At 37.9% G+C, this 12,548-nt stretch overlaps 1 protein-coding gene across 7 annotated transcripts in view; it reads left to right on the top strand.

Annotated features, from left to right (window-relative positions):
• Nucleotides 1-12,548, top strand: part of LOC107754302 (microtubule-associated protein tau-like) — a 36,579-nt gene that overhangs the window by 15,932 nt on the left and 8,099 nt on the right. For 6 of the 7 annotated variants that reach the window (XM_016570690.1, XM_016570696.1, XM_016570694.1 and 3 more), the window contains 6 exons: nt 2,560-2,745; nt 4,124-4,219; nt 7,722-8,960; nt 10,889-10,923; nt 11,703-11,766; nt 12,270-12,320. In XM_016570690.1, coding sequence (XP_016426176.1) covers nt 2,577-2,745; nt 4,124-4,219; nt 7,722-8,960; nt 10,889-10,923; nt 11,703-11,766; nt 12,270-12,320 — 1,654 coding nt within the window. In that variant the 5' untranslated portion in view covers nt 2,560-2,576. The remainder of the gene's footprint in view (nt 1-2,559; nt 2,746-4,123; nt 4,220-7,721; nt 8,961-10,888; nt 10,924-11,702; nt 11,767-12,269; nt 12,321-12,548) is intronic. The other variant, XM_016570697.1, reaches the window with a different exon arrangement.

Consider the following 12,548-nt stretch of genomic DNA (forward strand, 5'->3'; position numbering starts at 1 on the left):
ATATCACATCGTGAGTTGAGTGAATCGTTACATCCCTATATGCTACAAGTTTTTTGCTGTGGTATCGAAATAATAAGTGTTACTTAAATAGGCCTATTAAAGAACCATTTTTTTTTGCTCATCTGAAAAATGATCCGATTTGTGACTCAAAATGTGATATGATAATGTATTATAATACGAACAGTAAGATTTGTGATCCGTTGCACCCCTACTCTTGTTAGAGACTTGTTGTTTGAAGAAAAAATACAATATCTTTTATTCGGGCTAGTTAAATTCATTTTTGGGCTACCAAAATCTGAAGAATGACTGCCAGAAGGGCTACCAGGGATTTTGAAATTTTGCGTGCCCTGCTCTGGGCGTGCTTTAAGAGAAAAGGAAATCTCAGTGCCATCAATCCATCATTTAATACCTTCATATAATATCTCGTCCTGCTCTCTTTACTGGATGAAAGGTTCTGGTACCTTCTATGTCTGGCAGAGAGACTTGGATTGGCTTTCTGTCAGTCAGTTATTGGTTTTACCTATAATGGAGACCATGTGCACATTTGCAATTATGTTGTTGTTAAGAAGCTGTATTGTAAATGTTAAGAAGCTGTATACCAGAAGCTATTTTTGAGGAAGAAAGGTCTCTTACCACTTCCTGCTCTTTCCTGTAATCTTATTGCCCTTTGTGTGCTTCATTCACCATGGCAGATATTCACTTTGTACCATGGGAATGTTTAAACATTGGTAAGAGTCTGAAATTAACTTTTAATTATAATTTATAGTTTTTTTTACCACATAAAATAACTTGTTTTACATAAAGGATACACATTTTAACAAATAAAAATCAAACTGAGCAGAACAGAAGAATTACTGAATGCTTAGACTGAATGCTCACTGCTCACATTGGGTTTATTTATCAGCTGATTTGTGGTCTAACATTTGCTTACTCATCTTGTCTCTCTTTAAACAGTTGTCATTAGTCTTTGGTCAAATGATACTACGCATCTGGCTGTTCTTCTTTTTAGCAGAAGTTTTAACACCCCAATTTGCAGTTCGCAAATTGTCTCTATGGTATTTGAATGCCATTTTTGTGTCTTGCTTTGTTCGTTAGCTGTAATAATTCATTTTTTAGTTTACATCTAAAGTCCTATAGAGTGGGGGAACTATGACGTCAGAACCCCGGAAGTGTAATTCGCCGTGGGTTCCTTCGAGATTTTCCTGTGGGGTTTTTCAATTAATGAGTAAAATAAAACTTGTGGTAAACATAACTTGACGATACTTTTGTGTTTTGTTTTACAATGTAAACTGCACACACTCACAGCCCAAACGTTCTTATCTAGTTACTTATTAAAAACATAAGTTTTCAAAAATGAACATAACTCCTTCAAAATTTGAGTGTAGAACAAAATGTAAAAGTATCATCAAGTTATGTTTACCACAAACTTTATTTTACTTTACTTGAAAATCTCGAAGGAACCCGCGGCGAATTACACTTCCGGATTCTGACGTCATAGTTCCCCCACTCTATTTATGTCAGAATAATGGACTCTTCTTGTTATTGTGTTTTTTGCTCTTGCCAGGTCATTATTTTAATCTCAGCTAACAAAGTTAGCCAACTAACATCATAATTTTATTGGTTAAATAAAGCTTACTAACCAACGGACAAACCAACAACCTAACTTATAACTCTATGTAAGTCTTTGTATCACACACTGGAACAAGTTATGATCGTTGCTCCTGCCTGAGCCAGATCACCTTTTTTAATCTCAACTAACTAAATAACTAACATCTAACATTTTAGTTTTATCATAGTTTAATAAAGGTTACTAACCAACCAATCAACTAACTAATAGGGTTGTGACGGTGAGGAAATTTTCCCACCGGTTAATCGACGTGTGACAACACCGGTATCACCGTGGGGGCGGGGCATTCCCTCTTTTCCTAGCATTCCTTCGCTTTTAAATAGCTTGTAAAAGCAGCGTGCGCATTTTACTTTCACTTTGAAATAGCGGCAATTCGGCGTAAAGCAATTGTTAGTTTTTAGTTCGTTTGAATGTTCCCTCTTTTCCTTTGCTTTCCGTTGCTTTTAAATAGCTTAAAAGCGCCGTGCGCATTTTACTTTCACTTTTGAATTAGCGTCAGTTACGCGTCAATTGCTTGAAGGCAACAACAAAATACAACGTCAAACTCACTTTAGCGTATATAAAACATAGAACTCTTTTATTAACAAAACAAATACATAGTGTCTGTTCTTTTACTGAACTAAAAGATTTTTATTTCTATAAAAAATCTAAACGACGGTGGGGGTCGGTGACGCGGTGGGCAAGTGACGTAACCGGTGTTGCGGCTTAACACCGGTATCACCGTCAACACCGTCTATTGCGGCAAGCCTAACAAACAAACAAACAAACAACTACATATGTCTGTGCATATGTACATTACTCTGATAATGCTACTAATAATATTAATTTAATGTGAGGGAGGAAACATCTTGTGGCTAAAAGGCAATGCAGTACTTATTTGTCACATTGCCACGTTAAATCTCTGATAATTGTTTTCTGTTTTAACTCTACAGACTGAAATCATCTCAAAATGGACCATCAGGACCACATGAATTCTGGACAGGTGGGTGACTCTCAGCACTCTCCTGGGAACAACATAGCATCTGGTGTAGGCAACATGACCATCGATGACAGCCATCAACAAGACATGAAGAATAGGAGAGCAGCACATATGGGAACGGGTGATGGGCCAGTGAAAGGTCTGTATAAAGAGGAAATAAAATGTAGGTACTGTAATAAAAAGAGGAAAAAATTGTAAGGCTGAAAACCCCCTTTTCCCCACAAAAGCACAGAAGAGCTGAGTGATACTCATGGCAGTGTGGTTTTTTGCTTATGTCTCGTCTCATACTGAGAAACCTGACACATATGCTGACAGTGACACCACTCAGCCATGTGTTGGTTTCAAATGTCTGTGAAGATATTCATTCATTCAGGTCGGTGGCAAAATGTCTTGTTGAATATATTTGTTGGGCCTTATTTTCCATGTGTTGAAGGACAATGGAGATGACAATCACAATTTTCACCTTCAGAGAGATGGTTTACACAGTGATTGTGAGTCTTATGACAATGTGGTACACAAACCCTTCAATTTTAAGGCATCCCCACCGTCAATGGAAAACCTGGGAAACAAAAGGAAAAAATTACACGATTTCCAGGTCTGGGAAGGTCAGAGAAAAGAATAAACTGCATGGAAAAATTGTGGAAATATCTATGTAGAAAATATATTTTCCTAGCTATGCAAGAACTTGCTTTGTAAATATATTTGCTATAACAAAAAAAAAAAAATTTATCCTAAGGATTTTGGACAAAAGAGATGTCTTCAACTGTCGGAAAATTATGTTCAGTTAAGAATAGCTTTTATAAGACATTTTGTCTTGCCTGCATTGTGTGTTCATAATAGTTATTTTCAATTTAAATTTGGTCATATAACATTAATTGTAGATTTGTTTTTTTGGTTTCTGATGATATATGCTTGGATGAGACTCAGATGTGAGGAAATAGGTCATAGTTTACAAAAAAACTTAATGGATTGTTCTGGCACAACTGACAAGCTTTCAGCAAGCCCCAGGCTCCCTCACAGAGCACAGACGAAACCTTCTTATCAACCAGCAACCTGAAATTCCAGCTCAATTGTGCTGGCAGAAGTCATCAGTGCAGAATGACTCTAAAATGACAAATTCTGTAAAAATAAAGTTAAAGGGGTCATATGATGTTGCTAAAAAGAACATTATTTTGTGTATTTGGTGTAATGAAATGTGTTAATGCCGTTTAAGGTTCAAAAAACACATTATTTTCCACATACTGTACATTATTGTTTCTCCTCTATGCCCCGCCTTTCTGATACGTGTCGATTTTCAGCATGATGCTGACTTTTAGAGTTAGTTTACCCATTAAGAAAAGCTGTTTTGTCTTAAGAACATACTAACAGATGCATCGAGGTCCTGTTGTACTTCATCCTTTGTTTAGAAGACAGCTAGAAGAATATAAGGAAATAGAAATATAATTTTTGCTTTGTTTGCCATCTAAACCACCTCAGTCCTCTGCTGTCCAAACTAAAAGTTCACCGTTCTCTCATAGAGGACACACTTGAACCAACGACTGAAGTGACCATCCCAAAGCCTGTTTTTGAAGACTCCGAACCCAAACCCTCCTTTGATAAAGATGTGCCATTGGGTATGACCCTCCACACTTAACTACAGCTGTGCCGCTCTACTTCCCTGTACTGTCCTGTCTGTTGCTCAGCTTCATAGGGCCCGTTCCCTTGATCCCATTACTCCCTATTACGCTACTGATTTGACTTTCATTTTGGACACAGCTTTGATTCATTTCCCAAGGATGCAATGCAACTACATAGTATGAATCAAATTAAATTTTCTGCATAATTATCAGTGAAATTATTCATTAAATAACTGGCACTTGAATGTTTTTTGCAATGAAAGCCAGTCTCTCATATTTCTCATGGATAAATGAGAGTGCTAGATACTTAGCCATTTATCGTCCACACATGCTGCTTTTATCCTGTTACTATGCTTTGATTTCCAACGTACGGCTCTTCCAGGTGGTTTTGCAGTTTTAATTTTAATGCCTATTAACATAAACATTTTTTCTCTTATAATTTTCCCAAGTCCAGGCTATATGGTTCCCACGGTCATGGAAAATATGGAAAAAATCTGAGAACTTGAAAGAGGCTTGGAAAAGTAATACAACTTTAAATGTCATAGAAATTATATAACAAATTTATAGTGACAATAAATTTCCCTGATTATGCTATTTATGGAGAAAGCCAAATCCTCCATTGAGCCACGTTCAAACCTCTTGTGATTTTACAAACCGACTAATGTACAAATAGAAATCATTGACGAAATCTCTATACAATTATTAAAAAAAAACATATGTAATAATAATTAACAATAGGAAAAGTCATGGTATAAACAGTGGGAACCTTAACACTAACATAAGAATTTATGCTTATAACAAGTTTCCAAAAATAAATGCTTATTACATTGTTAACAGTGAAAATTACATTGACTTTTTTGGACCAGCAATAAGCCTGGAAGCTCTCAGGAGTGACCTTGCCATGTTCTTTGAAGCTTTTTGGAAACTTGAGTTGAGTTGCTTTTCGCTGATGCTGTGATATGCTGATGTAAAGTAGCACTGAAAAAATTCACTGAAAGCTAATTGCATGCCTTCAACGTTGCAAAATGCAGTAGCAAAAGGAAGTAGTGTTCCTGAGCAACATAACTATCTCTTTAAATGATTCAAGGACAGTAAAAGCCCAGAATACTTGTCATAGAGCAATTAGGCAGGTCTACTCTACTCTTCCTTTTGCATAAGAGAATAATGTAAGTTCTGGGCAGGGTGCGTACTAGACTAAATAGTAGTGCCCAGAGCATCCATTTGGTATTTTACACGGTGAATCAGTAAGTGAGTAAATGAAATAAGCACTAGAATTGCTAATGGCTTAGATAGATGTACCTGCCTGGTGCCGTGACCCGGACATATAGGCTGTAATAATAATAAAATAATAATTTGAAGAATTATTGCTATTATTAAATCAAAAGAGTTAATAAAAGCTCTAATTATTATTATTATTATAGAATATTGCAGTGTTAATATATTTCTGTTCGAAACGCTTCATTGTCAAATGCCAAAACTTGTAACAGCCAAAAATATTTACACTTGCATGAATTTAAAAAAGAGAAATCAAAACGCTGTACTTTACACTACAGAAGCCTTCACATGTTCTTCACACATCTGAGTTTATTTGGAGCAGTCACATAACAATACTGCTCACAAAAGAGAGATATAATAATGCACATTTAATGGAATTCTGTAGTCGTTTAATTTATTTTAATTGCACTATTTGAATTTAAATTAGAATTTATAGTATACAGTAATTGCACAAATGAATATATTTGCACACAATATAATAATAATAATATAAATAATCACACACACACACACACACACACACACACACACAAATATCAATAAGACCACCTTCTGCCATTACATAGGACGTACAGTATAATTACCTCACAAAAGTTCAAGGTCTGAGCGAATGGACTTCAATTTGAAGACAAGCTTCATTTATCATTTACTTCCCAGAACCACAAACTCATTGATCTTGTCAGAGAATTAGCAGTCTAGTTGAGACAAAGGCATTAAGATGGCGTTACACATGTTGTATGCTTTGGTTCTATGAAGTTGGGAGCGATGTAAATGTATTAGACTACCATTAGCCATCAGCTGAATATTTAATGTTAAAGAACATGTTGCTGATGTTTGCAGTACGGCTGAAATGGGTCTGCAACTTTAATGGCTACTAAGTTCACTTTACATAGCTCCTTGCTTGTTATGAACTGCCAGAGAGATCAAATGTCTATAAAGTCATTCATAATGTAGACTTTCTCCATTCATTTCATATGATACACCCATTTTACTTTAAAGCTATTGAGGAAGGGTTAACTTAAAAAAAAAATTTTTCTTTGCTTCCTGTGATTTATAGGTTGATAAGCAGTGTGCTTGTCTGACACCCATAGAGGACATAAAATCAGCATCTTTACAAGGCATTTTATTAGCAAAATTACTTATACGTAAAAAGATCAGTTCACCAACCAAACTGGGCAAAAGAATCCCAAAGCTGCTGTTAATGTTCTCCGTATCTCATCTGTTCTTTTGACTTGCTTCCATGTGATCACACAACTTTGACTGGTCTGGAGGGACAGCAGGAGCTGGAGAAAGTATGGTGGGCTCACCACCCCCCTATCCCCCTGCAATGTAAAAGTTCAGATGATTTACATCTAAACAAACATGGGCTCATATACCACCACAATTTCATTTCATTGCTTGCGCATACATGCAAAAATCAAATAAGAGATCTTAATGGGAACCACTTCTATATTATTTCTAATTAAATCTGTTTATATTGGCTTTATCTTGCACCACTGTATCTAAGAAATGAAAAGTCTTGAGAATAACAAGGCTTTCAATTAAAACTATAATTGAATGCATACTCCTTCAAATCCATTCACAGCACAATGTGAAACATATGATTTACTGCTCAGATCAGATCCAGAAGGTTCTATCCGTGCATTAAATGATACTTGCTAATGGACAATGCACCAATTCATTGCTTCACTGGTCATTTTGCTTTACACACTGAAGCTCACAGAGATGTTGTGGGTCATTGTGGATATTGTCTGATTGGCCAGTTAATACTGTTATTTATGGTTTTGATTGTTTTTGTTGTGATTGAATGAGTGAAGAGGCACTTTTATAAGCATTGATCCCATAACCCCTTGACCCTACTGTACTGACCCTCTCCTTTTGCCACTGTAGTAACCAATTTTTTTTTAAGTACAAACCATGTTGTAATGTACTGCTTGCTAATTTAGATTACCAAGCAACAATTTTGTAAAAGTGCCTTTAACTCAAAGTATAGTGTGTAAAAACAGATTTTTGGACTGTTTAACTTGACATGAAAACAGAAACTTGTGTTTTGTGTTGTGGTTGAGCCCTTTATGTGGTTCTGTGCTTTTAGTTCCTTTCAGTTCCTTGATTCCTTTTCTTTTTCTGCTTCTAATGTTAACTGTGGAGAGAGGGTGGTTGAGTGTTGCTAATTCTGCAGTGTTGTCTGTGGCTGTTCCCATTATTCTGCCTTTCACGTCATCAGAAGAGTTAACACCCGGAAGGCCGCCCGAGAGTGGCCGGAGCAGTGCGGCATCAGTGGATGGGGAGGGAGAGCGAGAGAATGGGGAAAAGGAGAGCTCTGTCAGCCCAAGAGAGTCTCCAATGTCTCCACATCCACTACCGACCACTCTTGCTGATGATTTGGGTTCAGGCATCACGGGTTTTGACAGCCAGGTGAAGAGGAGTCCCTCAGAAAAGATGACTGACCATCATAGTGCCGGTGGATCTGAGGAGGAGGAGAAAGAAGAAAATGAAATGGAGAAGTCTGAGAGAAGATTTTCTCCTGGTGTGGAAGAAGCTCCCAAAAGTGCTATCAACATAAAAGAGGATGAAGAAGAGGACAAAGTAGTAAGTGATGAAGAAGAGGAAGAAACTGGAGTTTCCTTGGTGCCCAGTTCTGTCACCCCAGACTTGTCAACCCAGAAAGACGACAACATTCATGACGAACATGAAACCCCTACTCATCTTCGCATGACCCCAGAGGAAGCTAAAAAACGTGGCCTATCGTTTGACTACACAGAACCTCAGGATCCCGGTCATCAGGGTGGTCCTGTGGGCTGGGAATGCAGCTCTGACAAAACACCACCAGAAAGCAAGAGCCCCGACTCCTGCAGGGCGGATCCGGGATCACCTCTTTCTCCCAGTGCTGCTGCCGACCGTACCCAAGAGGAATCATCTCTAACAGACTTCCAAACTGATGCTCGGGAGGAAGAAGAGGAAGTAGAGGTACCAGAACCTGAACAAGAAGAGGAGGCGACCACCGTTCCTCTGTCTTCTCAAGAAGTTGCTGCACCCAAGATGGAGCCTAAGGCAGAGGAACATAGAGAACCTGAAGAAGCAAAAGAGATCAAGCAGGAGAAATATTTGGAGACGAGCGATGATGATCACATTGATACGGAAAAGGTCCAGTCTGTTGCCACACCTGAGCCTGTTGCCACTCCTGAGCCTGTTGCCACTCCTGAGCCTGTTGCCACTCCTGAACCTGTTGCCAAAACCGAACCTGTTGCCGCCAAAGCTAAGGATGCCGTTAAGCCCAGCGCCCAAGTAATGCCCACAAAAGCACAAAGCAAAGCAGCTCCTGTCAAAGAATCTCCAGCCAAAAAAACAAAGAAACTCGTTGCTTCAGTTGCTGCCACTCCTTCCCCTAAATCTGCTCCCAAACTTCAGAAAACTCCCTCTAAAGATGCTGCTCCGGCCAGAAAAACAAGTGTCCCATCCAAAGGTCTGTTTTTCCATTCTGTTCCTCCAAACCCCTCACAGATCTTCTTTATTTCTCCTTCCCTTTTCTTCTTTTTAAAGTAGATCAGTAGAACTATGCAGCACCCTTTCTGAAAAGCGCACACTACGATAAGAGTGTTCGTTTGAAGAAACGGGCTGCTTGTAGCCACAAAATCTCTCTCTCTCTTGATCCTTTGTGCACTGTGTGTCTATCTCTTCTACTTCCGTCTCTGTGTGTGGTCAGTGTTATTTCGCTTGTGTCTGTGACTAACTCTGTGCATTGATTGACCGTTACCGCTGGCACAGTTTTCACCTGCCCCTCTCTGTTGCATGTCACCTGTGCATGTATATTGAATGTATCACTCACAGAACTGTGCTTTACCTTTATGGGTCCACCCCTTTCCCAGATGTCTATTTTATTAAACACAACCAAGTGGACCCAAAGGCCCATGTTAATGGGGTTTTGACTATAACACATGCTGAAAGGAGAAGGTCAGCAATTGCTGCTGGGTTCAAGACAAAAGCCCTCTAAATGTCTCCCACAGCTGTGCAGACATCTTCTACAAAAAGATCAGACAAGCTCACTCAATAATGTGAAATTCATTTGTGCAAACGATCTCAAGGCAATCTTTTGGCAGTCAGCAATCTAGCAAACTAAGTTTGGTGCTTGCAAGGCAACTTGCTGAATCATTCTGCTCATCTTCTCCACACTTCTTCTTTTTACTTTGTAGGCTTGGAAATAAACCAACAAACAAATTAAAAAAAATTTAATGTACGTAAGAGATTAATAAGCAAATCAAATAAATTTATTTTAATTAACCAATTGGCCATTGGTTTCATCTTCCACTGAATTCTCCATTCAAAACTGTGACTGTGATGATGTCATTGTAATATTTGTATTCTGAATTGCAGTTGGTCTTTTGTTCTGCATAAATTTGCAACTGGTCTCCTCTTATCTTTATGTATTTAATCATCTAGAGCAACTGAAGGTGTCAAGTTATGTGTTGATTCTTGTTGTGCAAAACCAAAATAAAATAAGATGCATCTTCAGTGTCATGACAGCAGCAATGACAGCTCTGATGGTGCATTTTATTTACACAGATAGAAAGATTCTTTTGCTGCCTTGCAAGCACTGCTGTTTACTTCGGGAAAAGAAAATCTACTGTTTTTTTTTCCTGTACATGGTTAAAACATTCTTAATTATTTGCATATTGTAATAATAAACAAGGTCGAGCACAAATCGAATGATGCCAAAAAAGGTCCTTGTAAAAGAACAGTTTGCCCAACGTTTACATTTTGTCATCATTTACTAACCCTCTTGTTACACTAAACCCGAATGACTGGGTTCAAGGAAATCCCCACTTCTCCATTGGACTGTTTACCATGGCAACTAGATCATTATGTTAGCTGAAATTGAAAACCAAACCAGTTCACCAGTTCATTTGTTGTGTGAACTGGATTCATTAGTTCATTTAAAATATGAATCAGAGATCACTCCTAAGAGAATTCCTTCATGAACTCTCATAATGAATCCACCAAGAAGAGCTAGGACAGATTTTCAGTAATTCCGGTCTGTTTCTCATATAAAACTAAAGAATGACTTCATAAGATTTAGAATAAACTTCCCTGTTTCCTGGAAGAAAGAAACTCAAACAACATGAGTGTGAGTAAATGATGACAGAATTTCCATTTTGTAATAAGTGTTTGTTTCTTAATGCCTATCATAAACAAACACAGAAAAATTAAAGGCTGGAATCGCTGCTTCTGGGAACAGGACTTGATAAGTCACATTGAGCACTGATGTAAAACATATCAACATAAGCTTTTCTTTGAATCAAGTAGACTGACATCTAGATAAGTTTTAAGTCTTGATTCAGGCCACCAAAATGTGAATATATGAGCTTACATTTACTGCTCCTTCTTTTCTTACAGCCAAGGCTGGAGCAGGGGCAACTCCTGACAAAAAGGTACAGTCGTTACCATGTGTAATATTATGGTTTGTGGGAAAAGCAGCTATAAGTCTGTAGCCAGATTAGTTAAAATACACAACAACTGAGAGGAGTCATTGATTTGTCTTTAAATTAATTTACACTTAATTTAAATCATCTTCAATTTTAGTTTGAAATTTGGTATTTTTGTTTTATTTTTCCTTGCATTTTAGAATCTCTTTAACTTTTAAGTTAATTTACTGACCGCTTTTTGCCATTGCTTTACATTTTTGTCTTTATCACAATCTCAAAAACGTAAGATACCCACCACAACCCTGCATGCAAAAGCTAGACCCACTTCTGTCCCCCAAAGGGGTCTTCAGTCTCAGGCATCCCCAGCAAAAAGCCCTCAGTCTCTTCCTCAACTCCACCATTTGTCGCTTTAGCAGTCCAGGCTCTGCAAACTCTGTAAAAAGGCCCAACAGTGCAGGAGCAAGAGAGTCCAGGGCCACGGTGAGTACTGTCTGCCATCCCTAACCATTGGCCAAGAGAATTTGCTGTGAAATTGTTGTGAACATTTTACAACAAAGTCCCCCCAAAATGGAAACCTATGAGAGGACTGAATTTACAGCACCTGAGACTTCACAACATGAACATCCTTATTACCAGAGCAGAAAGAGAAGCTAAAGAATGGATTTCTGTCATGTTTTGGGTGTACTGTTGGATTTAAATGGTTAAATTTAGATAATTATAAAAAAAAACTCCCTCAAAAAAGCAGAAGACTTAGTATTAGCAATATTTTTGTTGTTTATATTTAGGCTGGAGATGCCAAGACGAAGACAGTGGGTGCCAAACCCCAAGGAGTTGGCACCAAAATCCCTGGTAAGTGATTTTTAGATGCATCTTTTCAAGGGTCCACATTTATCTTTGTTTAATACCATGAAAAGGAAGGGTACTTGGTGACTCGACATTTAATTTCCCTTCCTGACAGTTTGAAAAGGAAATTGAACGTTATTATGTGAACTAAGCACTTTCAGGCAATGGAGTCCTCACAATTTACAACACATTTCCCTTTTTTAATGCATTCTCCCAAGGCATAAGCCCACTCCAGCATTCAGCAAGACATGACAAATAGAAGTGCACTGATTACAAATTAATTAGCGAGTAAAACCTGGACGTATTTGTGTTTCAGTGTATTCACTGCAAGGCAAACTGCAAAAGTGAGCACACCTTCCCATCATTTTACTGTGTACGATTTAACCAGTCTTCAGGAAGTACACAATATCTGCCTACTTGAAATAGGTTATAAAATCCCAAGGGAATGATTCTCCATTTATAGAGAATTTTCATGACTGATTTGTACCACTTTGATTTGTGAAATGCAGCTGCTTCATGGATGGAGCAGCGGAAGGCAGGACCAGGGTCCATTGAAAGAGGTAAAAAAAATAAAATAAAGAAAGAAATGCCTCTTTTGTGCGGTAGCCAATCGAATGCTTGCAATCGAAAAATCTGCACTGCTAAAATAATAAAAACAGTGCACAAAATTCCATGACAGCTTCTACATATTCCATAAAATTTCAAAGATTGGCTGGAAGGCTTTACTTTAGGATAATTAACTAAAGAGTAAATAATTAGAAGAGCAAAAAAGGAGGAAAATATATGGT

This window comes from Sinocyclocheilus rhinocerous, unplaced genomic scaffold, assembly GCF_001515625.1.
Source record: "Sinocyclocheilus rhinocerous isolate Xijiao unplaced genomic scaffold, SAMN03320098_v1.1 scaffold832, whole genome shotgun sequence".
Classification (NCBI taxonomy): Eukaryota; Metazoa; Chordata; class Actinopteri; order Cypriniformes; family Cyprinidae; genus Sinocyclocheilus; species Sinocyclocheilus rhinocerous.